Source organism: Taudactylus pleione, unplaced genomic scaffold (genome assembly GCF_031769625.1).
Source record: "Taudactylus pleione unplaced genomic scaffold, aTauple2 ptg000311l, whole genome shotgun sequence".
NCBI classification, from domain to species: Eukaryota; Metazoa; Chordata; class Amphibia; order Anura; family Myobatrachidae; genus Taudactylus; species Taudactylus pleione.
Genome location: NW_028284712.1, coordinates 2,568,497 through 2,595,861, shown reverse-complemented (window position 1 = coordinate 2,595,861; position 27,365 = coordinate 2,568,497). Strand labels below are relative to the sequence as shown.

General features: G+C 45.3%; 1 protein-coding gene across 13 annotated transcripts in view; it reads left to right on the top strand.

The window, feature by feature from the left end:
• CELF4 (CUGBP Elav-like family member 4) overlaps positions 1 to 27,365 on the top strand; it is a 1,205,468-nt gene that overhangs the window by 986,477 nt on the left and 191,626 nt on the right. For 7 of the 13 annotated variants that reach the window (XR_015868754.1, XM_088442420.1, XM_088442415.1 and 4 more), the window contains exons 4-5: positions 18,736 to 18,864; positions 24,763 to 24,842. Coding sequence is in view for 12 of the 13 variants with exons in the window: in XM_088442420.1 (XP_088298546.1) it covers positions 18,736 to 18,864; positions 24,763 to 24,842 (209 nt within the window). In the remaining variant the exon portion in view is untranslated. The remainder of the gene's footprint in view (positions 1 to 18,735; positions 18,865 to 24,762; positions 24,843 to 27,365) is intronic. The other 6 variants (XM_088442421.1, XM_088442417.1, XM_088442419.1 and 3 more) reach the window with 2 other exon arrangements.

Sequence of the window (27,365 nt, the reverse complement as noted above, 5' to 3'; positions counted from 1 at the left end):
TCATGACCATGCACATTAGAGTGGGGAATATGCAGACATTGGAGAGAACAGCCCTACATGCCCTCAGCAAATGAAACAACCAATTCAACTGCGGTAACTCCATGCTTTGCCCAAACAGACTGTAATGTTTATGATGTGCTTGTATATATAACATGAAAGAAACTTTAATCCTGCATTCTGGCAATGAGGAGCCTAGTGCACTGCATATATTAATATCATGTAAGAACATGCAGCCGCGAAATGTAAATATTTAATGGAAAGCTGCAATAGGAGTCTGGGGGTTATTCATTAAGATTTGATTGGAGCTCACATGCGTTGGTGCCCAGTTGGCGTTATCAGGGCTTAATGAACAAGTCACTTAATATATGCCCATTGCACGCACTCTTCATAGACTTGTACATTTGTTCTGTGCTTTTCTGTGCTGTGGCTCACAATTTAGTCATCAGGCTGTACAGGTAATACACAATATAAACTGATATCATAAACCACATCCTCCAAGATTCACCATGTGGGCAGCTGTGAATCTAATTCCTCGCCGCACGCAATTCCGACTGAATACGGACCACGTTTCACCAGCGATAGATGCGACCTACTCTGAATATATAGGCAAGAAGGAAAACGTGCACAATTTCCCACCAATTTCCGAGAAACTCTGAATCCGGTCCCTTGAGCAGCGTTTTTCCTGGCGTTCCTCTCTGGCTGTTGCACAGAAATCCACAGGTAAAGGAAAGTAAAATTTGCAGTGGATTCTACGGTAGACAGTGGCGTATCTATAATGGGTGCAGTGTGTGCGGGGCACACGGGGCCCCGGGGCCAGGGGGGCCCCACACCCGCACACACTGCACCCATATTATTTTCGACCTACCTGTCCGTGGTCCCACGTCGTGGGTCTGCGCTGCTCACAACACCGGAAAATCACCGCCGCAGCCATTTTTACAGTTTTCTGTGCATGTGCAGTAGACTCCGGGCACACTCTAGTGCCAGGAGTCTACTAAGGCTCTGGTGGCTGGCTAGTCGCGTCAGTCGACTGCCGGCCATCGGGGAGAGAGGAGGGGGCCCCGCACGGGGAGTGCACACGGGCCCCCTCCCCTCTTAAGACGCCCCTGACGGTAGATATGGCATTTTAAACAGTTCCCGCTCTTAATCAGTGTAAACTAGAGATGTGTGGGTCTGGTTCTCAGAGAACCAACAACAACAGAATGAAGGGGTTCAAATCCAACCGAGTATGAGTTCGGAATGACTTTCGGGTACCGTTTCCCGGTTCGGATCTTCATGCGGTGCGGTACTCGGATTTAAAAATCAAACTAATTAAAATAATAAATAAATACAGATCCAAAACACGGGGGACACGCACATCTCTATTGTAAACGGAACAAGAGTTTTTGTAGACTCTGGGCATTGGAGTGTGCCCAGAGTCTACAGCGTATGCGCAGATCACTGGGAAAATGGCGCCATGGCCATTTTCCAGTGTTTTCCCTACTGCGCATGCCTGCATCCATCAAAAGAAACTCCCCTGGATGGGGGGGAGGGAAACGGCCAGGATCTCCGTCGGCTGACGGAGATTTCCTAGCCTCTTTCTCTCATCTGCGGCGGCCGTCTTGCAGGACCCCATGGGGGTAGCAGGAGGCATCAGGACGTGGTGCCTCCTGCTACATTACCGTATTTGCAAGGATGGAATTGCAAAGATGCTTCTGTGCAGCTCTGCAACTCCGTCCTAAGCTGAACCAGGCCCATAGTCTCTGATTGCCCAGGTTGCCCACCTTGTGCTGCATATATAATACTGGATGACTATGCTGTCCCTGTGATGGGAACCAAAGTGTAAGCCTTATACAGTATGTCACTTTCACACCACACTGTCACTGTCAGGTCCGTCCCTCCCACCAGCACTCTGCGGTGAATGTGATTAGACACTGGCCCCATCTGCTCTCCATATCATGTCTCTCATGTTTAGCCTGAGTCCAGGGTTAAATTTGTCACAGACAATACAGGAGCTACCGCACAAATAAGCGTAGAAAGCAGAAGTTACTCGACGTTGTCAGGAACTAATTGTCAAGTAATATCCGCTAACGCTCTTACCACAAAATACTTAGGGGTCTATTTACTAAGCAGTGTTAGGAGACAGAGTGAAAAGCCTGTGATAAGGTGCCAGCCAATCAGCTCCCAACTGTCATTTTTCAAACACAACCTGTGAGATGACAGTGAGGAGCTGATTGGCTGGCACCTTATCGCAGACTTATCACTCTTCACTCTGTCTCCTAACACTGCTTAGTACATAGACCCCTTATACTGTACAGTAGCGGATTGGATAAGTCGGAATGGGTATGATATACCGTCGGCTGCATGGCCGGCGGTTCGATTCCCATCAGCGTCAGCCCGAGTGCGACGCAGCAGAAGCCCGACAGCGCTGGAAATCCCGATCGTGGATAGGTAAGTATCCACTAACCTAACCCCCTTAACCCTAACCCTCCTTAGGGGTGCCTAACCCTAACTTCCCCCCAAGTGCCTAACCCTAACCACCCCCTTCCCCGTTGCCTAAACCTAAGTCCCCCGGGGGGGTGCCTAACCCTAAGTCCCCCCCGGGGGTGCCTAACCCTAACCCTCCCGGGGGGGTGCCTAACCCTAAGTCCCCCCCGGGAGCCCTAAACCTAACCCTCCCCCCCGCGGCTGTCCGCTTGCGGCGCCCGGCATCACTACGATCGTGATGCCAGGCGCCGGTCTCCCGGCATCGGGGAAATGCGGGCGTCTACATCCAGACGCCCGGCATTTCATCCTTGCCGGGATAAGACAGTCGGGAAGCCGGCTGCCGGTATATAGGTAGTCGGCTTCCCGATTGCTTCCCGGAAAAGTCTCATAGGGGTCTACTTACTAAGCAGTGTTAGGAGAAGTGAAAAGTGATAAGGTACCAGCCAATCAGCTCCCAACTGTTATTTTTCAAACACTTTAGGAGCTGATTGGCTGGCACCTTATCACTCTTCACTTTTCACTTCTCCTAACACTGCTTAGTAAATAGACCCCATGATCTTTAACCTATAAAGGTGCCCTTCACCTCTAGGCAGTGGAGGAAGCCATTATGGGAACCGGTATTCAGTCTATAAATGGATTGAGAGCTAATGAGATCGCAGAGTATTTCTATGCTCACATTGGTGTCTCTCTTAGAGTACAATACTCTGGAACCCAACTTGTTTTGCGTTTGAGGGGATTTCTTTGATAGATTTAATAGATAAGGAATTGTAGCCCCAAGCCTCAGAGAGATAACCTGATGTGTGGCCTCGACGCAGCTGGCTCAATACAAATAGATTATTACTAGCACCAAGGATAATACATGATCCTACACTACGCTGCTGCCCTAAAGCCGTGCGCCATAGCGTCGGGAGACAAAGAAGAGAAAATATAGATTTGACTGCCTATTAATTTAAATCAGGGCCCCAGAAGAAGCCGATGAACTGTAATTTATGAGCTGTCAAAGGCTGAAAAATTCCTTTTGACACTCTGTACTTTTAGCTATTAAAGCCTTTTCCTGCAGGGTGATCGGGAAATTCTACAAGGAGCCCTGGTAATACAAAGCCAGACACTGAAAGCCAGGGGAGGAGCCATAATTATGTTTTCAGGAGTGCTCCGTCTATCCCCCCCCCCCCCCTGTAATCATTTCACCTGCTCACCTAACTCCCTATCAATTTGAGGGGTCGGAGGTGAACCGGTCGGCGCAATTCATTCCCGTGACTGCAGAACAATGGAGACAGAAAATGTATAGCTTTATTTACAGGTCCTGATCACAGTTGACAGGGAGGGCCGGTCTCCACGCTCGCCTGAATCCACTCCTGTAAAATATGGTTTGGAAGAAGCTAGATGTTGTTAACTCGCTCACTGCCAGGCCCGGCCATACTTCACCTGGCGTGGCTAAGGGAAGTGAGTAGTTGCACGGAGCGTGGCCCCCCATGAATTGTAACAATATATATATATGGGGTCTTTTCATGCTGATGACAGTTCTACAACTGCTTCCGTCACTAAATAGTGGCTGCCATTATAACCAGGGAAGTACTGGGGCACAAACAATTGTGGAGGCCTTCTGTGAGCATAGAAGTATGCAGACAAGTCTGACCGAGCACACATGAGTGCTAACGTGTCCATTTTGTTTACTGGTCCAAGTCTGTAAGCTGGGAGGTAGGATGGACTTTGTCAGAAATATGACAACATGTACTGAGCAACTCCCAAATTATTTTTGGAGTAAACAGAGGTATTGCACATTTAGGTGGATTTTAGGTTCAAGCTTAGCTCTGCTTTATAACATTACATGCTTAATACAGCATAAAAGAATGATCTTGTGTTTTAAGTGTCGTATTGTGTCTACTAAGTTAAAAGATAGGAAATCTGTCCGACTGGCAGGGAGAGATTAATAGAGGGGCATATGGGGCTGCAGCACCAGGCCCCCACATATAAATAGGCCCATCACCATGACAGTATGATGAAGACTGGCCGCCCAGCTGTCCACACAGATGGCTATGAACATACTTACCGACTTTCAGGCTACTTACTCCGGGAGGGGCAGCCAGGTCGGCTCTCTCCTCACAGCAGGTGGGCAGCGTGGCGGCTCAATCGTGTTATCGTGGCGCTGTACAGAGCCGATATTACAGGCACCGTAAAGCGGGGGGCGGGGCTGCTATGACGCGATTCAGCACAAATTGCATCATCGCTCCCCCTGGACTGCCCACTATTGCTCAGTAAGTGGGTGACCCAGGGGAGGGGGTGCAGGCAGCCATGGTGGGGGTGCAGTCCGGCGGCAGCCCGTTCGGGGGGACTTGCCTAGTCTTCCACGTGGTTGGGAGCGACACCCGATTTCTCAGTCTGAGCCCCCCATTCACACTACACCAAAAATCAGGGTCGGATACGTTCACACTGAACCTCGGTCTGCCCTGGAATTTGGTGTGTATTTAAAGGGGACGCTTTGTTTTTTTGTTCACAGTAATGACATAATATATAAATTAGCATTTTTAGAGTAAAGACCACAAAGTTTGTTTGTTTCCAATGTTTTTTTTTTTTATTGAAAATTATGAATATAGCCTCTAGAAAGTTTCAGCCTATAAAAAGACAAAATTTTCACATAAAAAAATTAAACATAAAATAATACACACTTAAATTCGTTTCATGAGATCCGGGTTCTTGCAGTTGATGTCATCTGCAGGTGCACAGAACAGCCAATGAGAAAGTTTATTTAAAACCTGGGTCTAAAAACCTGGGTTGGATACATCCCCAACAGCTCAGGTTTGGAGATATCCATGGCTGAGCACAGGTGGTTAAATCAAATTGACTGAGATACTAATTAACCCACGTGTGCTCAACCATGGATATCTCTAAAACCTGAGCTGTTAGGGAGCCTTGAGGACTGCGTTTGGGAACCTCTACACTGGGAAAATCCTGGTACAGAACAGGGTCATGGACCCAGGACTCCGAACTGGGTCGTTTCTGTTCACACATAGCAAAAATGGTTGATGCACGTTTGCGTCCAAAAACCTGAGTTTTTGCTGTATGACTGAAAAGGGTATTACATTGCTCAAAGGTGCAAATGTGCACCAACACCTCAGCAACCAATCAATGAAATATAGACAGCGTGGTCTCTGCAGCTCAGATTCTAGCATATAAAATAAACAGAGGGATAATGGGCAGATAATAAAGCGATAGCCTATTGTTCGTTTCCAAAATATTTCTTCCAACTGATAATAGGATGATCTGCAAAGGTTCCTATTTATTATTCTGTGTCCTTAATGAGCATATTGGCGCTGATAGTGGTAAAACGATGCCAACAGATGGACCTGCGCCAGAATTTGCTTTGATGTTGTCTGCACTGCTCAGAGTTGTGACTATTCTGTAGAATACTCGTACAATGGTGCTCTGTGGGGACGTCTAGCCCTCTGCTAGAACCAAGGCAAAGGGTTTGCCTACACCTTCAACAGATGCTGATTTTCATCACTGTGGTTATGCATCCTTACAGCTGAGTAATACCTCTTTTCCACCAAAAACCCAGGTCCGACCTGGGTTTTTGGACATGGTTCCAACCCTGGTCAGACCCAGGTCAGACCCATTTACACTGCACCTTTGATCTGGGTTACTCCCAGGTCAGCCCTGTTCACACTGAACTCAGGTCTGCCCTGCTAAACCTGTGAGGTCATAAAAAGTGGGAGGTGACTGCTCCACCACCACCAATCCGCTCATTTAGGCATGATCCAGGTCAGATAACCCGGGTTGCGCCGTTTACACTGCACCATTACCTGGGTCCATCCTGGGTCCAACCCTGGTAGCTACCTGGGTTGGATTGCAGGGTCACATGACCCAGGTTATTTTTCAGGGACCCTTTTACACTGAGCTGCGACCCGGGTAGACCCAGCAAAATCCCAGGTTTTTGCTCTGGTGTAAAAGGGGTATAACATTGTTGCAGTGAAGTTGAAAAAGTAATGGTATTGATGGATGTCTGTTGCCTTTTAAATTCCGTTGTAAGGAATAGGGAATGCATGGGCACATTTAGACATAGTTGATACATATTGGATGAAATCTCCAGCTCACTAGTAGATTGGTTAGGAAAACAACATGTGCTCTCTCCTTTAAGGAGCAGCCATTATGGGTCTCATTTCTTTATTTTCTCCTGTAGTTGGTAAACTGGAAAATCTTCGTATTCCCAGGACAGTGCTGTGAGGAACTGTGGGACAGGGCGCTGCGATACACAATATATTGCTGTTACCTTGCGGGCCTAGTTCCAGCCCATCAGACGCGGCGTTACTGCCTGTCTGCTAGAGGACCGCAAGTGGCAGGGAGACAGAGATATGGAAATGGTGCATCAGACGCCAGCATAGGCACAGGGCTCATCAGCAGACTGCTCCATTCAGAAGCAATAAGACGCGACAGGGAAGGGTATGCATGGCTCATTTGCAGCGGCCTCTGGAGTGCCGTAAGGTACCAGGAGCCTCGCAAAGTGTAACTGAGCGACTTTAGAAACTCAAGAACTGTTTTAATGAACCATTTCATCTGAAGCCCTGGGGTGTCCTATCATTGCTATTATACTATGAGAAATGGCCGGACAGCCAGGAGCTCGGCTGAGAGATTTAGATGCATTGGTTTGCACAGGGAATTAGCAATGGCGAGGTCAAGTTCTCCAACTTGCTGTATTTACCTTCTGAACACTTCTATATTCTCTTTTGCTGGGTGATGACTGAATGGGAGTGTGCACGGGACACAACTTAGGACTATATTAATTGGGGTTTATTCACTGGCCAAGTCTCAAAGTGGCAGCTTGCAGTCAACATACAGGGAACTGTAGTTAATTTATCAACCCCATTTTGAGCATGATCCGGGTGTAACGCAGCTGTAAGCGTCTATGTGCGATTCACGCTCATGCACATCCGAGGCGCATTTCCACTTGTGGCTCAGTGGCCATAACGGGACATTCCCAGCATACTGCTAAAGGACGTAAATAAATGCAGTCAGTTCTGCATATAGGCGAAGATCAGCATTTATTTCCATAGACAGCCCTTCCCTGGTGTACATCCGTGCGTCCGAAAGTGCGAGGTCTGAGACGACAACTCTCAGCATCTGCAGACGCTGAAATGCGCGTTGTTGTGGCTTTAGTTGCACCATCGGTCGCACCATCTAGACTTGCACCTGTCCTGTTTCTATGTGAGCGGTTCACCATCCCTGTACGCAGAGCTCTCAGTATAATGCCCACGGCATGCCTGCGCCACTCTCGTAAGACGCAGCATCTGCGTTACCTCCCGGTCACCAGTCAGGAACGCTCCTAACATTTCTGATACTGTGCATCTAAATCTGTACAGCAACTCTGTATTTACAAATTCGGGATGTATGTGTAGCGTGACCTGATTCAGAGGGATCGCAACTGCTAATGCGCACGCAATCGTCCGATTGTTGAGTACTGCTCATGCATATGCAGGATTATGGATGTGTGTAAGGTAAAGTGGGCATCCTTGTGTTGTGCTGTGGCGACATAGCGATCACAATGGATTAGCATACTATCGCAGTGAGACTGCGTGCGTAATCGCTATAGCTATAGATATATATATATTATACAGTAGATTCATTTTACTCAAGGGTATAATGTGTAGGAAAATAGAACACATAGGTCCTGATTCATGTTTGTACACAAATGCAATCGCAGTTTCGACCACTCGCAGATTGCAATTGCGAAAATATGCTAATCACGCACATAACGGGGAAACATCGGAAACATTGAACGCATATCAGTCATCCACCAGCCCGCTGAGTAAGTCTAACCTGTCGCAGACAGAGCGAGTCCCCCGACACGCAGAGGGGTCTACCGCTGCGAGCGAGAACGCAGCAGATAATTTATGCACGCCCAGAAAACAGTGTTTAAACGGCCCTGACACGCCTGCGTTTCTCTAGCCACTCCCCATTACCTCCACCAAACGCTGGCTACCTGTCAGTCACGTGCACTGTGCGGCTTATACGGATATGCAATGGCTAATAATCGCTTAATCTGCGTAATCATCGGCATTTGCGTACATACATGAATCGCGCCCATAATTAGATCTAGAGCCACAGCAGAAATAAAATAGTTTTGTGCCATTTTTTACAGTTTGCTTTTCTGTTTTTTTTAAACCCATCCACAGTACTGTACAGTATAAATCATTTCTAGATTCATTCCGGGTATGTGTCTGTAGAACACAGGAGACAGCACTGACAAGGACAGTAGGCGGCTGAATCTCACCATGTAACCTAATGTAATGTTACAGTGAAGTAGCCAGGAAGATGTGAATATATGAAATATTCCGAAATAATCAGAGGCATTGACAGTGTGCGAGTTAGTGCGGCAGGAGGGATGTCTGTAGGCTGAGATCTACTTGTCTACAATGTAGCAGGCAGGACCAAAATTCTGCATAACAGGACAAATGTCAAATTGGATCTTCTGCCTGAAATCACCTGTTGCAACTTCAGAAGCAAACTGTTACTGCCATTCACAGATAGCGTGTGACACTTCCTGGCCACGATCTGTAACCATGGTACCTGTAGTCATGTTTCTTTTCAGTGTAATCCTCAGTTTGTTTCCAGATTTTGCTATGTAAAGTCTGTTACTCGTAAGCTCTCTGTAAAGAATCAGGACCTCATTCAGAGCGGCTCGCTAAGCTGCACTCGCTAGGAACGATTTTCGCCCATCTGCACATGCATCTAAGTCGCAGTGCGCGTGCGCAAACTAGCGTCTGCGATGTACAGTCTAGCGCTCATACTACACAGACGGGATGCTACTTTGAGTGACAGATTGTGCCGTTTGTGGGTGGTAACAGGGGAAGGTGCTTGTGAACGGGGGAGTGGTTGTGCGAACGCAGGCGTGTCTGACCGTCAGAACGGCGTTTAATGGGTGTGCATAATTAGCAAAGTAGCGTCATTGCACACGTGACTCGGTTGTTTTTTAGCCTAAACTGTTCGCAGTGCTTGGGGTAGGTTTGGTCAACCCCAAGCACTGTGAGCAGCTCCGATGGCCCCCGATGTTCACGATTAATCAGACACTTCCCGGAGATGACGTGTGCTGCGAGTGACAGATGGGAGGTTTTATAGTCCAGCGTACGCTAACTGCCGTCGCTCACTAAGACATAGAGGGCGTCCTTACAGCGCAAAGAGCGGGGGCTTGTTTTGCATACCCAGCCCCTTTTTGCAAGCGAGCGATCGTATCTTGCGAGCGGCTCTGAATGAGGTCCACAGTGTGTTACTGACATTTCAACAGGAGATTTTAGGTATGATTTCAGCATCAGGCGTTATTTCTGAAAGTTGTAGCACTCAGCATATTGATCTTGAAGACGTGATATGGTTTTTGAGCAGTAGTACAATTTTAGATTGTCATGATGTATTTGTTTATTGGACAAGTATTGTATACACTTGTTTCAACACTAGAGCATAACATGAGCTATATAAGGACTGTGGGGTCGATTCAGACCCGGACGCTAAGCTGCGCTCTCTCGCAGACAAAAGGGGGCGGGTATGCAAATTCCGCGATCGCACTGTCTGGTGTAAGGACGCCCTCTATGTCTTAGAGAGCGACGGCAGAGCGAATGCACTCTGGGTAAAAAACACCCACTTTTCTGTCTTAACACGTCATCTCCAGGAAGTGTGTGATTAATCAGGACCATCGAGAGCCATCGGAGCTGCTCGCAACCCTTGAGGTAGACCTTACGACGTCACAGGCACTGCGATCACTGCAGGCTGAAATACAACCAAGTGACGTGTACAATGACGCCTCCATGCTACTTATGCACACCCATAAAACAGTTTTGATGCCCAGACACGCCTGCGTTCGCAGCACCGCTCCCCCGATGACAAACACCTTCCCCTGTTACCACCCACAAACGGCGCAATCTGTCACTCAAAGTAGCGTCCAGTCTGTGTATTATGAGCGCACGATCAGGTCCTATGCTCTCAAAGGCTTACAATCTACTAGAGATCGAAGTGGGTGATACTGTATAAATGACAATGTAGCATGTTTTGAGATTTGATCCATTGGCTTACATATATTACAAGCTATTGTAAGAATAATATGGATATTGAGTAGCTGATGTCGTGTGCCATACAAAGTTGTCATTTGTGTTTTAGAAATTTAGTTGAACAAATTTTAGTTATTAAACAATTTTAAAAATGTTACTTTGGGAAAAAAATGGGAATTTTGATTATTTCATAGCAATATGTCTGCAAAGGACAAAGCTAAGGGCCTGATTCAGAGCCGCTTGTAAGCGGCCGCTCGTTCGCTCCGAGCGATGTTTGCCCAACTGCGCATGCGTACGGATCATTATACGCATGCGCGAACCAGTCAGTGCGGTCGAAATTCATGTGCTCGCAAAATAGCGAGTGCCTGCTAATATGAGTGACAGGAGGAGGCGTATGTGGGTGGTAACGGGGGTAGGTGCTTGAAAACGGGGAGTGGAGATCCGAACGCAGGCGTGCTTAAAGGTCAAAACGGGCGTTTTATGGGTGTGCATAATTAATACAGCAGCGTCATTGACCACGTCACTGGGTTATTTTATAGCCAGAACTGATCGCAAAATTGTGGTAGCAAAAACCAACCCCAAGAATAGCGAGCAGTTTATACCCTGGTCGATGTACTCGATTAATCTAATAAATAGCGGACATGACGTAGGATGCGAGCGGCCAGGGGGCGTATTTTTTCAAAAAACGACCGCAAGTTTTGTTCGCTCGTTCAGACCTAGAGGCGTGAACAGACCGCAAAGAGCGAACGGTTGATTTGAATAGCCACCCCTATTTTCTGGACGAGCGAGCGCTAATTGCGTCCGGCTCTGAATGAGGTCCAAAGAGCTTTATAAAATAAGAACATCTTATCAGCTTCATCAGGAGTACCCTGTATAAAAGGTAACAGGCATATATATATATATATATATATATATATATATATATAAGTAACATTAACATTAATTTCAAACATTAATCTCCCCACCTGCCATGATTCCCAAACATTGATACATGTGTTTAACAGTCAATACGAAATGTAACATCTGTAAAATGTTCTGTCTGAGAAAAGTTCTAACAGGTTATTTTTTTATTTTATGAACCCCCTTGTTTTTGCAAAAAATAAGAGCAACTGTGGTCAGTTCAGCCAGCTGCCTGTATAATAATTATATATATATATATGGAAACATCGCATTTATACTGTGCTGTGTACATCGTTTTTCTGGGTCAGCATCTAGGTCGCATGAGCTTGCAATCTAATACCGATTTTAGCCACAAGTTATTTGAAATATTTAAATATCAACTGACACTGTGATACAAACTAGGATCTGGAGCAAACCTGGACATCTCACGGCTTTGCAGTAATCCCGGCATTACGTGCTGCCGTTCTCCAATTGTAGTTAAGTTTGATTAAAATGGTAAGAAAAGAAACAGCTACAATCAGGCCGAGTAGAGAATAGATGTAGAGTACTGTATGTCATGTGCATACATATTAATGGGAGTCTTTAGACCTGCAGAGCATGGGAAAATGACTATACCCCTTCAAAATTAGACACCCATAGTAAATTCCTCCTTCTTTTCTTCCCTCTCGAAAGAAAGAAATTGAATTTTTAAGCACAGAGAACAAGGGATTAACAATTGGCAGGTCTTCAGCTTTGTCTCTCTTTTTTTTTTTTTTTGGCGAATCCCATTTAATCACAGACTTTAATATTAAGTGAGGTCTGGCTATGCCGCCTGTCTACGCTTCAAGCGCGAGTGATACAGACGGAGATCAGGGAGATAGACCTTAAGTTGGAGCAATTGTGAAGAACCGTTTCAATTACCCTTTCTGAAGTCTTGAAAGAGGCAACTTTAATTTGATGTGAGAAGTCATCGAGGGCACCTGCGAGGGAAATTCTGTCCATTGTGCGGGCGCCTTGCATTTGCCACTCTCTCTACTGTAAAGAACACCTAAGACCTACAATTAGAAGCTTCTGATTTGTTCGAGCTTCCTGCATTGTGTCTAATGATGATATGTTCCACGTTCCATAGATTGAGGGCTTTAGTCTCGGTTTTGCCATTTCCATAAGAGATTATCTTTGCGTGAGATGAAAGTGGAGGAAAAATCTATAAATCGCTCTCTATAGAGGTCTACGCACTGATTTTTTGCTGAAGGCGTAAATTTGGTGTTCGGAAAGTAGAGAGTCAACGTTAAAAGAGAATCCTGGGTTGTTATGGCCATTCCGCAATGGCTGTGACTCAAACTTCCTAGGAGTCTATGTTTAATAGGCCATAGGTTAAGCCTCTATTTTCCCCATAGGATACATTGGAGCGACTTAGTTCTCTATAATAAAGCAGGTTACGTTGTCAGGTACACTTTGTGCTCGGAGTGAATAGAAGCTTTGTGCGTTGCAGGTTCTCCAGTACGTAATAGTATATAATATTGTAATTGAACTTCTCTTGGGCGTACAGAAAGGGCCCTGTCATCGGCTTTTTTAAAAACAACCTTTTGATGAAGTGTACAGTTATCCTGAATTTCTGCAAAACAAATTCACTAAAACCATATTTTATTTGTTATCCTGAAATATTTGTCATGTATTCATTATGGGTAAATTACCGTATAGAGTAATTCCATGCTGTTATAGTGCTTTGTTGTGTTAGGTTAGGTACCTCGGGGTAAATCCTACATTATGGGGTAGTGCACACTCGGCCATACACAACACATCAGTCATTATACTGTATACATATAAACAAATCATTGGGGCATTGATGAGAAACTATCATCATGTCTTTGTCATAGAAATATTTCCGTTTGCTCCGTAGTTGGACATCTGGGGTTCCTGCAATCACTCAATCAATCTCTATATTATATTCATCCATTTACCAATCAGAGTGCTTGATTTCACGTGTTTGCTGCCTAAAGTACAGTAGTATGTATGATACAGAATTGTGTACTAAGGTACTGTAATATGATGGAACTTGACTGTAGTCTGGGACTTTAGAGCTGTACTGTATATTTGAGGACCAAGAGGGCTGAGGGGATATGTTGGATTTGGAACAGCACTGTACCCTGGCAGCATGGTAGCCATGCTATTTACTGGAGTTATAGGGGGCAGTATCGTGTACTGGAGACAGGGGACCTGTAACATTTGCTGGCGATATTTGTGCTGTAGTATTGAGCCATGATATTTCCTAGATCTATTAGTGCAGTATTGTATTCTAGAGGCATGAGAGACAATCAGTCGTGTTCTTGGGGCTGTGACATTGTACTGTATACTGGGGTAAGGAAGCCAATTCATTTGATGGAGACATAGAGCTGTACTGTATATACTTGAGCCACAGGGCTGTAATATATATGGGGCATTTAATCCCTCTAGTGTCAATGTTATACTGGGCATGGTGCTGCATTAGTTGCTGTCAGGGCTGCCATCAGAATTGGTGGGGCCCGGGACTGACAAAATAGGCAGGCCCCCCCCCCCCAGGTTATTAGATCCAGTCTCAGCCCAGCATTTTTTTTTCCCACTCCACCCCCCCTTATTAGATCCTGTGTCTGCCCAGCATTTTTTGCCCACTTTCACCTTCCCTTATTAGATCCAGTCTCTGCCCAGAATTCTTTTTTCCCACTCCCCCCTTATTAGTTCCAGTGTCTGCCCAGCATTTTTTCCCACTCCCCCCCTTAATAGATCCAGTGTCTGCCCAGATTTATTTTCCCCACTTCCTCCCCCCCCCTTAGATCCAGTGTCTGCCCGATGTGCACACCTTTCTTGTCACTTACCTTAATTCCTTGAAGTTTTCGGTTTCTTCTCTGCCTCTTCCCCAGCACTGCAGAGTGACGCTGGTCCAGCTTCTCCGCGGCTCCTACCTCAGGCTTTCCCTCCAGAGGCACGGCGCGACGTAATGACGTCACATGCGCCAATTTCAATGCAGCAGCAGCACACTTTATTGACATTCCAGGGCAGACGGATGTTGGCAGCCCGAGCGGACCCGCTGCCTCTTCCATATGGGGACCGGGGTGGTGGCCGGTACCAGCGGCGCCGGCGGTTGGGCCCCTTTTCTTCTGATCGCGGGGTCACTTTGGGCTGCAAGCTGTGCAGTGCCGAAAGCGGCCAGGCGCCGGCGGGCCCCCCCTCCTTCAGCCAGGGGCCGGGCCCGGGACTCCTGTCCCGGCAGTCCCCCCCTGACAGCGGCCCTGGTTGTTGTACATGGGCCTGCACTAAGGGCCTGATTCAGACCCGCTCGCGAGCGCTGAGCACTCGTAAGCGGGTCGATGTTGCCCAAGTGCACATACGCACGATGGAGGCGGCTCCGTCGTGCGCATGCGCGAGACCCGGATAACGACGGCCAAGCCGTCATTATGGGTCTCGCACCAAAGGGGGCGTGCTGTCGATGGTGATTGACAGCACGCCCCCTTTGGTGGGCGTGCCGGGGGCATGGCTGCCCAGACGGAGGCGTTCCATGGGAACGCCTACCGTCTGGGGCCAGCCCCACTGACATCACTAGTGATGTCAGTGGGAGTGCTTTTGGCTCTGATAGAGCACTCCAGGGCATGCGGCAGATGAGACCCTACCGCAGGGTCTCGTCGCAAGCCCGATGGCCGCGACGGTCTTGACCATCGCGACCATCATTTTGGCCGCTCGCTATAGCTGTGGGCGGTCACCCACAGCTATGTGAGCGGCCAGGAGGCCGCTCCAAAAAGGAGGAGGGACGGCCCTGATTCAGAGCGAGCGTCCGGCTCTGAATCAGGGCCTAAGTGCATGGTATTTTATAATGTGCCAATTACTGCGGTTAGAAAATGCTGTAGGGCAGTGGTTCCCAAACTGTGCGCCGCGGCACCCTGGGGTGTCTCGGGACACTTTCAGGGGGGCCTCAGGTTGGTGGTCCAGCACCAAATCAAATTATTTATGGTCAATGTAATGTAAATATGTGGACAAACAAAAGCAAAAAACCTGTCACCCAATACGTAAATGAACCTTAGGATGACAGGTAAATACAATTCACTGTACTACCGTACTTCACTACATATTTTTCTGAATTTCTCAATAACAAACTTTGGGATTAGGGGTGCCGTAAAACAAATCTGATGCACTTGGGCGCCACGATTCAAAAAAGTTTGGGAACCACTGCGGTAGGGGGTTGTCAGTACAGCGGCCCTTTATTTGCACGAATGACAGTCACCTTTCCTTTCTATGTAAAAGCTCCACTGATCATCGGACAAGAATTAAATGTAGCTGAATGCTTAATTTCCTTTATTACTTGTTCGCGTTTCTTGTTCATAGATATATTTCAGCTTGTTCAACCTCCTGTAGCTCATAACCTTCAGATAATTAAAACAGCTACAGAGATGTCATCCCGGAAAACTGTGAGATTAGGGATTTCCACGGCAGAAAAACAGGCATCATGGCGAGACGTCAGTGACGTCTACCAGCGGGATTCCGTTCCATTTTATGAGACTGCTGGTTCCGGAGATTAGTGAGAGGCTTGGAAGGCCTGCAGCTCAGGGGGAATGATCACACCAGTTATTTTACATGTATAAATTACTGATTTCGTTTTATAAAGTCTACAGTACAAATCAGAGAGAATTCATCACCTGAACGAAGCTTCTATCATCTTGTCATTTCCATGCCTGCAATGCACGACAGCTGCCTTCTCCGAGAAGGAGCAATTAATGATTTGTTTTAGCTAATTGCAAATGAGTTAATTATCTCCCTCATCTTCAGAAAAGTGCCTTCGCCACGCAGAGGTCTGCGTTTCGCACAACGTGATAGGGTGCAAGGATCAAACACAGTTTCTGAAAGTTGGACCCCCAAAGGCTTGCTGCTTGGCTAAACCATTTCCTGAAACTCTTGATTAACGCCGTCTTAACCTTATAATCTGTTTAATTACTTTGACAGATTTTTGCTCCCCTGTTTAATGTGATTTAGAAAAAAAAATACAGTTTCAAAGACCCTGCTGCCTCATCCAGCTATTCTGTCATGCAGACACTTGTCTATACAAATTCTTTATAATTCTTTTAATTGACTGTGCAAGCTCCCGGTTAGCTAAGGTGGGGATGGGGGTAAGGTTTTCGAGGTACTATTGCTCTGGAACGTGTTAGTGCTGCAGCTTGGACAGATATGGATTACACAGCAGCATTGTTTATCATATGTATTAGTATTATTGAAAATGTTTGTTCCCTTTAACATAGTCCAGTTTATTGGGTGTCATACAAAAGATTGTCATTAATTTGGTAGACACCAAAAGGTCACCATGGAACAAGGTCTTTTAAGTGATGTACAGCAGCAATTTCAACATTAGGATTATAGCGCCATTGGCGCCAGGATAATCAATTTTTTTGTAATGGAAAAAGGTTGACATGAAAAAAGTTAGACAGTACAGAAGGTCAACAGGTTCAACGTGTCGACATGGAAATAGTCACCCAGAAATGGTTGACCCTTTTTTTGTTTGTTTTTCTAACCCTAATCTTCACCCAAACCCTAACCCTCCCTTTTGGGCCTAACCCTAAGCATTCCTCCTAGTGCCTAACCTCTACCATCAGGGTAAGTGCCTAACCCTAACTGTCCCTAGTAGTGCCTAACCCCCTAGTAAGTGCCTAATCCTAAACCTAACTCTCCTTACTAGTGCCTAACCCCCTGGTAAGTGTCTAACCCTAACTCTCCTTACTAGTGCCTAACCCCCTGGTAAGTGCCTAACCCTAACTCTCCTTACTAGTGCCTAACCCCCTGGTAAGTGTCTAACCCTAACTCTCCTTACTAGTGCCTAACCCCCTGGTAAGTGCCTAATCCTAACCCTAACTCTCCTTACTAGTGCCTAACCCCCTGAAAATTAAAAAATTGTGTCGACCATTTTCATTGTCATGTTGACCTTTTGAACTTGTCAACCCTTTGTACCTGTCGACCTTCTCGTTTGTCGACATTTTGACATATCGACCTTCTTGTGTTGACGAAATCATTGTCGAACTTTTCATTGTTGACCTTTAGTATGGAACCCAGGCTTGTTAACAAAATGTCACGTTTAGTATAAGATACAGAGAGCCGGAGTCTGAGTCAGTATTTGTGGCTGCTTATCCATTTGGCTGCGGTAGCCCGCTTACCGTACTTCTTTATGCCAATGCGAGCATCCACCAGTGCGTACTAACAATCTGTGCACCTGCCTGTGGAAGTCTCTCCTGCCCACTGCTGTTACCTTCATTCTGCATTAGTATTGGGACTTAGACCAGCCTCATCATGGGTGCAAAAGGCCCATCAGAAAGAGGCGCCCAATTTCCATCCTCATGCTATGATCGGGCATGGACGCCAGCATACATGCCCCTGACACCCCCCTGAGATGGAACAGTTCTGTGCATTCACATGGTCCCCTCCCAGTTACCACCCAGAAGCGTTTCACCAATTGTATGCAAGGTCAATGGACGGGTGAATCCGTACGGCCGAGCGATCTCTGTCCATGTGCACGTACCTGACCCAGCGCATACACAGACGCCAATTTCTTTCTTTGGCACACGCAAGACACATCTGTATTCTCGCTTGCACCCAACTCAGACATAGTGGTTATAAAACGAATGTAAGATAACAGTGACACTCATCACACCCAATCACAATGCAATGTTAGGCGAGGAAGGACATGGTATTGCTCAGTATGCCAGCCTAGAGTATATATGTATAATGTATGTGAGGATTTCTGTACTTAGGGCCTGATTCGTAGATGCGCTCAATGTCGATGTTCGGACGCAGTGGAGAGTTTTTTGCCACTGTGCATCCGTCAAAGCCTCAGTGCGCACGTGCGGCATGGATTAGCGACGGCTGTCACAGAGGGGATTCTCTCGCACAGTGAATGGCGTGCAGTCAGCGTTTTGGGGAGGTCAGTTGGGAGGCGGTGTCAGGACCATCTTCTGGGCGTGCCCTAGTGAGCCTCTGCGCGTTTGTACACAGCCGGAGAAGCCACTGCGTCTTAGGTGAGAGGCTCATTCTGAGACAGCATAGGCTTGCTTGGAGGTTTGATGTGCGACCAATCATTATACCTAAGCGGCAGGTGTGAGACGCCGGCGGTGGGTGTCTCCGCGCAGAAGACGGCGGCTGAGTCATTAGCATATTTTCACGAGCCCGCTGCGTACGGAATTGCAGCAGCGATGGGCAATGTGCGCATCTCTGTATCAGGCCCTTAGAAACATTCTGTTGTTGCAAAAATCATTATCGCACCCATAGCCAATGACTGCATCTAATAGTCACTTGACATTGTTGAGTTACCATTGTCTTGCTAAAATATGGTAAGCATCTCTTAATTTTGTTCCAGAAGACAGAAAACTCTTTGTGGGTATGCTGAATAAACAGCAATCAGAAGACGATGTCCGCCGACTATTTGAAGCCTTTGGGAACATCGAAGAATGTACAATCCTTCGAGGACCGGATGGAAACAGCAAAGGTAGATACTAGATACAGTAACGGATGAAACCATTGCTATCACCTTTTAGGTTTAATATCAGATAACCGTGGCTAGAAGCAGTATGTGCTACATACAGAATAATGCCTCCCGAGTTAATTCAGACCTGTCTCCAGCACAAAGAAGGAGGCGGCCATGAACTCAGGGGAGTTAAATTACCCAGTCATGAGACACAAAGTGCCTCATGCCTCACTCAGCGAGGTCACAAGTTTTTAGCAAATTGTAGATTGAATATTGATTTGGCCCACAAGACGCCTGCCTCCATCTTGCGCATAGGCCGGGTCCAGTTTAAAAACTCAGCTTGGTTAACAAAACGAAATAAAAAAATAAGTTGCGAGGAGCGTCCGTAGTTTTTGCAGATCAACAGGACACGGTTGCAAGCTGCAGCTTTGCTGAGCAATACGCAGCAGCAAGATTCAGCATTCCCTTCAATACAAGACTACGCTGCATGCCTGACTATTGCCTGAAGGCTGTTGCGCCTTAAAATGATCACGCCATGCCCTCTAAGCAGCACTGTGGGCCTGATTCGGGGGGGGGCGATATTACAGCCTTTGCTGCAGCGCAACTGCGTCTTTATGCTAACGCTGTGGCCGTTGGTCTTTGTACTTAGACACCCACCGGCCTCGGAACTAATACGACGCTGTGTATAAAATTACATCTCTGAGTGCAATTTTGATCTGCGTCTTTCGGCGACTCGGACGCACGAGCAGGCTGGAAACATCGGCCACTTGCGTGCGGCATCGACATGACCTCCACCTGTGATTCAGGCCCTGTACCTCTAAAGCTAAATGAGAACCGTAATACTAATAATTTAAACAAATACATTTGTGCACTTTATCAAAATTCATTAGAATGCAATGGTAAATAAATGTGTAAACTGTGCCTTGATGATTTATAATGTCCTATACTTTCCCTTTAATGGATATTCTCCATTCAGCGTAATATTTCTCTACCCACTAGCAGAACCACAGAGACCCCCTACCTACTTAGTTGGCGGTCTTGCGACGAAGGTCGCAGTGTGGATTTAGATGCAGTTTTATTGACGGACAGCAGCCGTTTGGGGGCAGTTATAGGGAGTGTCGTTTAAAATGCAGCCATATCAAGATTGTTTTGGTGAACGCGTCTGCGCTTTCGGGCGCGGTGTTGCTGACTCCGGCAGCTTAGATGCAGCGGAATTCTGAGTAACCATAGGGTTCTGAGAGGTCCGATGGCCCGACCAATGTTCCCGATGTCTTTCCATCTTCGGACGCATGCGTCGTATCTGAGAAGCCTGGGTGTGGGCGTCTTACTACAAAAGACAACTCCTGCTGTGTTTGCAAATATTCTCAGATCCGCTGTGACTGGAGACGCAGCATGGACCCCGTATGCATCCCCCCCTGAATCAGGCCATCCGTACTTTTCATAGTGGCGACCTGGAGTTCTTTTTAAAAAGTAAATTTGGTGATATCCTTTAAATAAATTCTATTCTGTCCTGGTACTAAGTGATGATTGCTGGTTTTGGCAGCGATTGGCCAGTAGAGAGTAAGTGGTATTATAAGTAATGGCGTCTGACTGGCTGTGAACTTCTCATACTGTCAAAATTAACAATATTAGTCTGGACATATTAGTAAATGCATTATGGGAGCACATCTGATATTATTATGAATATTGTTTATTTATAAGGTCGCTACAGCAGTACACAATGGGGAGAGGAGTGTCTGTAAGGATGATTATATGAGACAGGACAGGCAAATCAAAACAGACACACTGGAAGCATTAAGCCAAGAGACAAACTAAAAGCTGGGTCTGGGATGCAATGAACAGTGCATAAGATTTAATACTAGGTGGCATAGAAAACACGCAGGAGGTAGGGGACAATGACTCGTGGGAGCAGGAGGGAGGACGGAGGACCCTGCTAGTCAGATCCATTTGCAGCCCATATGTTGGGAGCTCAGATTAAAAGGATTATATCCAGGAGTTGAAAGAGAAAACAGACACATCTCCCACTCGCTCTTCTCTTTCACTGAATTAATCACATTCTTAGATTTTCTGGGATTGTCAGATCCACGTTATTACGTCTTATGGTACTATGTGAAGTCTGTAATCCAGCCAAACTCCCCAGGATAAATCACATCTAATGAGGCTTTGTGTACAGTTCCCCATATAAATCCTGTCAAGTTCCTTGTTACAAACTTTATTCCGATATTTGCTGGACTGAATCAACTTTGATTGCACAAACTTTTACAAAACCAAATCATTTATTGTGAGACTGCAGGAAACACTGGATGATGAAGCAGTGTCTGCTGGTTAATGTCCATGAAATGCCCGGTTCAACATTAAGCACTTAGTATAAATACTTTGACTAGGTAGGACACCTGGAAGCTACAAGGGTTGGGTACGGGATGCCTGGTGCTCGGGAAGCCTGGTGGTCAGAATCCCCGATGCTGACATTCTGACAGGATTAGGATACCCGACAGCTGTTGGTCAGTATCCTAACCTTCCCCCTCTCCCTCCCAGCTGCCTAAACATAACCGCCCCATGTGTCTAAATCTAACCTCCCTCCCCCCCATGATAAACCTAGCCCTCCCCCCCAGGGGTCTTCAACCTTGGCCTTCCAGCTGCTGTGAAACTACACATCCCAGCATTCACTGCCATAGTTTTAGCATGCTGTTATATCAAAAAGGTGACAATGCATGCTGGGATGTGTAGTTCCATAGCAGCTGGAGGGCCAAGGTTGAAGACCCCTGGCCTAACCCTATCCCTAGTGCTTAACCTTAACCCCTAACCCTCCCTTTAACCCCAGTACTTATCGCCAGGATGCCGGCTGTCAGGATGCCAGTGTCGAGATTCTGACAGGTGTCGGGATTCCGGTGCCGGCATACTGTCGGTGTTATGACCGTATCCCCCTAGCTGTCCCATGACATTACCGTAAACTTGGGTGACTTACTCATCCCAATCTTCCCCCAGATACTAAGACACCCATCTAGGACTTTTTAAGAGCTGATGGACTGTGGGCCCCCCTCCCTCATAGTGCATGTGGCCAACCCCATAACTAGGCTTATAAAGATGGCATGCCAGATGAGCATAGGGAGGGGGGCAGTCACTCTGGACCCATGGGCCTGTGTGCACCGTACATCCTGCACACAGATATTCCAGTGACCCCCATCCAATCACAGAAAACGGCTATGCTATATGGCCAGAGGTTTGTTTCAGAGCAATGTTTAAAACATTATGTAATATGAACCATAACTGATTTTTTCTTTTTGCTTGAAGTGTACACATCCCTTAATAATTATAATAAAGGGTGGAGCATATCCATCACCCAGTGACATCACTGAGGCCCGAGGCATCTTGATTCCGGAACCTCATGATCTGAATATTATGATGTATCTATTCAGATAATTGGTTTGACTTAAATATACTTCAATATTTTAATATTAATAATACGAGTCTTTCTTAATGCAAACACAGTTTATCTTATTGTCGATGGCAGATGCACGTATATAATTAGTAGGTCCTTGTCATTCTGCTCCTTGGCACAAATTAAATAACTCATTTTATCGCAGCTGCTTTTGGCAAAGTACATGAGTTACCCAATTGATGTGTTAGTGAGTAGTGATACAATGTACTGCTTGAGATGGTATCACAGCGGACGGTGTGACCCAAGTAGGCAGAGTCTTTAGTACATAGCGGTAACAGACAAATAAGAACCTTAATAAGAATTTCTGAGAGCAACTAGAAATGGTCGTGTGTTTTGGAGTCACTCTTATGTTTGTATTACCTGTGTCTGGTTAATCCAATGATTAGCGAATGACGGAATGAGTCTGGTTGACTATAAAAGTGCAAGATCATTAGCGGCTGATATTTAAATAATATAACAAGGGTTATACTCCCGGCTGCTGCACAGGCCTCAGTGTTACATCTGTCCTTATTTCACAAATGTGCATAATAATTATTCATTATTGGGGCTTCACTGAACCGGCGCATTCACGTTAACCTAAGAGACCTTGTCATGACAGTTCCTTAAATATGCAGAAAGAATACATGCTACAGCCTGGCCTGGTTACTTCCCATTTAATGAGATCCAGAAAACATGACCTGCTAGGGATACTTCAGGAGAGGGTTAAATAAATTCCTCCCGTTACATTACATACAACCTGGACCATTTAGCAGTATGATAATATTATTTTTCCTTCTTTTCATGTATGTTTTGTTTGAGAGACACTCGTTTGGATATTGGGGTTTAAAGAGGAGCCTCAGTCACGTGACTGAGCATCAACCTGGGATTTTTGTCAGTGTAAAAGGTTCCACCCAGGTCCAGTGACCCGGGTATCCAAATTGGGTAGCTTGCAAGGTTGGGCACGGGTCGTTCCCCTGCCACACTGCAGTGTAAACTGTGCGATCCGGGTCACGATGACCCGGGTCATGCTGCATGCTACCCGATTGGCTGGCTACAGTGGCGCTTGGAGATTACATCATCTCCAAGCATCCAATGCAACGCCGGAAAAGCTGGGTCACTGCAGACCCGGCTCTGGGGTGAACAGTGCCGTCCTATGAATACCCTGGGTTGGCGCTGCAGTGTAAAAAGGGTCTGATCTGGGTTGGAAACGTGTTCCAAATCCCGAAACTTTTGGTGTAAAAAAGGGTATTATTTGTTTGTACACAGATCCCCTGCATGTAAGGTGTCAGCGCTTTAATAAATGAAGCATAATAATAACCATAGTCCCTAAGGTTGTATCTGATGGGCTTCAACATAATATTGTTCGCTATAGATTACTTTGCATTTGTGCCACTCAAAAATAATATTATTGAATAATCTTGATAATGGAGAGTCCCATGGTGGCCATTTCTGCATGAATTTTGTTACACTGTCCATACGCAGAGAGATTTGGTCATGTCCAGTAAGTTGATCTGATGCTTTAATGACATGTCCTGTTATCAATGGTACTATACACAGAAAAATTACATTTTTAATGTAATAAAGCTCATCCAGAACAAACAATCAGTGCACACATGCACACATTGCTATTTGTTCTGTGTGTACACACCGAATTAGTAACTACAATCTACAGTACATGGCCAGATGTGGTCACAAAACATTTCCAATCCAGCCAACTGACTTGCCGTACTGTCTTTGTGCTCGGGGAATATTTTTTGCAGGCGTTTAATTGCACTTAAAGCCATGATGCTAAGTTTTGGACAGGAGGTGATAATGGGGATCACATATTTTGCTGAGGTACAGGGGGGTACTGACTTTAGCGCTGGGAGATAGGCAGCTCGTCCATAGTAATGTAATGTAGTTTAGCGGGCACCCTTCCTGTTCTGTGGTTATTGATTAGTCAATGAGCAGTCATGCTGACCAGTATTTCCTCTAAACAAACATTTCACAGCCTCTTCTTAATCATTTTAATTACTTGGACTGTAGTTTCCTAGACATATATTTACTGATTCTTAGAAAGGTCACGGTGTCTGCTGATCGATACATTTTAATTGCTATATCCATATCGTTTTCTCTAAATCACTGCATGCAAATGAGTAACCATAACGATAGATGAAATGGAAGTACATAAATATTAATTATAAAGATGTAGCTACACAATCCTCTAAACCAAGATGGATAACCTACTGCTCATGCAGTTGTAGCTGAAGAATAAGATGGGGAAAGCTATGATTTAAATGCCGTGTAAAATGATCAGCTCCATGTGAATTCAAAATGTAATATTTATCATTATCCGAGAGGAAAATGTTTAAACTGACTTTCGCCAAGAGTTCCGTTTAATTTCAGAAGCTCTTCATGTGGCACTTGTGTATGTTGTGAAACCTGTTGCTTTCATCTTTAGACACCTGGTAAATCGAACACATATATAATTGGTCAACTCACTCTTATGTCCTTTTTGGCAGGATGTGCGTTCGTGAAGTATTCATCACACGCGGAAGCACAGGCAGCCATTAACGCCCTTCATGGAAGTCAGACAATGCCGGTGAGTAGCAAATCCACCTAAAGTATATCGCATTTCAACGATAGATGGTAGGAGAGCACCATTGTAGTAATGTAGTAGGCGGGATGCCTTCTATCCTGTGATATGTTTTAATGAGATATTGAAAATAGATCAATGAAGTTTGAAATCACAGGGGAGCCGTAAGTAACTGTGGGGTCTATTTACTAAGCCTTGGATGGAGATAACGTGAACGGAGATTAGTTACCAGTCAATCAGCTCCTAACTGCCATGTCACAGGCTGTGTTTGCAAAATGACAGTAGCTGGTTGGCTGGTACTTTTTCTCCTTCAACTTTATCTCTCTCCAAGGCTTAGTAAATAGACTCCTGTATCTTTGTATCCAATCTCTGGTCTGATTTGGGGAAGCAGAAGATTTTTAGGACAGTGTCACTTAATACAGGATCTGGTTAGTAAATATTCTGGAGAGAGGAGTGAAATTTTGGGAGCTGGTACGTAGGGTCCACTCCAAACTGTTACAGTGCAAGTAATGCTCAATGGCCCACATACTGTATGACAACCACAAAGTGATCATCATAAACACTTTACATTTAATGAGGCGCTGATTTTAAGTGATTAAAAGTGATAATATCCACTAATGTGTTTGAGGGGACAGTAGAAGCTACAGGCCTTCATTTCATAGTAAATATTGCCCAAGGGATACATGTAACAAAAATAATAAAAGCTTAAATACCACCAGCTGGTGTCCAACATGCAGTGACCCTTCCTTTATCATCTATATTTATCAGCTAATAAGAGTTTGTAGACTATACTAAGGTATAGCATATTTGTTTATACAATGTGAATAAAAACTAGCTTTTGATAATTGACAGTGCCCGTTTTACTACACAGTACATTTCACATTTGGATCTCTTACATTCTGACATTAATATAGTATATGTCACTTACTTATCACATAGTTATTAGTCTTAACAGTAAGTCACATTGTTCATTATTTAAAAAAAAAATTGTTTGTGTTTACTGATGGACATTACGGTCCGGGGACTTCATAGGTTATATTGACTCACCTAAAGAATAAAAGGTCTATTTATCACAGTGAAAAGCGTTGAGAAGTGGACCAGTGGAGAAGTTGCATGTTGCCCATGGCAACCAATCAGCTTTGAAGCAGCATTTATTAAGTACAGTCTATGAAATAATAGGTAGGAGCTGATTGGTTGCCATGGGCAACTTCTACACTGGTCCACTTCTCCACGCTTTTCACTGCTTGGTAAATAGACCTCTAAGTGAGTATTGTGAACATGAAAGGGGTAACAGGGAAGGAGAAATCTGATGTTGGGATTATTCTAAAACTTAAATGACAAAATTGTCTCTAAATTAAATGATTTGTAATAGTTCTGGTATTTGGGTTGCTTTAATTAGTAAATCATCAATGCAGCTTTCAAACTGCTAAGTAAAGGTACCCATGTTTCTGTTTATTGTCCAGTATAGACATAGGTGAGAAATGCATGTTAGACAACAGTGTGATTAAATATACTGTAACTGCTTTATACTGTGCACTAATCATAGTGTAACTGCTTTATACTACGCACTGTCCATGGTACTGTAATTGCTCTAGTCTATACTATGCACTGCTCATGGTGCTGTAACTGCTCTATACTATGCACTGTCCATGGTGCTGTAACTGCTATATACTATGCACTGTACATGGTGTTGTAACTGCTGTATACTATGCACTGTCCATGGTGCTGTAACTGCTCTATACTATGCACTGTCCATGGTGCTGTAACTGCTCTATACTATGCACTGTCCATGGTGCTGTAACTGCTCTATACTATGCACTGTCCATGGTGCTGTAACTGCTCTATACTATGCACTGTCCATGGTGCTGTAACTGCTGTATACTATGCACTGTCCATGGTGCTGTAACTGCTCTATACTATGCACTGTCCATGGTGCTGTAACTGCTCTATACTATGCACTGTCCATGGTGCTGTAACTGCTCTATATTATGCACTGTCCATGGTGCTGTAACTGCTATATACTATGCACTGTCCATGGTGCTGTAACTGCTCTATACTATGCACTGTCCATGGTGCTGTAACTGCTCTATACTATGCACTGTCCATGGTGCTGTAACTGCTCTATACAATGCACTGTCCATGGTGCTGTAATACCATGCATTGTCCATGGTACAGTAACTGCTCTATACTATGCACAATCCGTGTGCTCTAACTGCTCTAAACTATGCACTGTATGTGGAGCTGTAACTGCTCTACACTATGCACTGTCCAATGTGCTGATGCTGCTCTATACTATTCAGTGTCTAAGGAGTGTAACTCCTCTATGAACAGTATAAAGTAGTTTTGAGATTACCATAATCTCACATTGGAGGTTAAATATAAGTACAGTATAATTTAATTGTATGCTGATGACTTCTGGCATATTCTCTTCTACAAGTGACTGCCGTACAGCTTTCACATAGTGCTTCCTAGTTTACCAAAACTATTCTTGATGATATCCATATTTTATTTACAGTAAAACTGCATTAT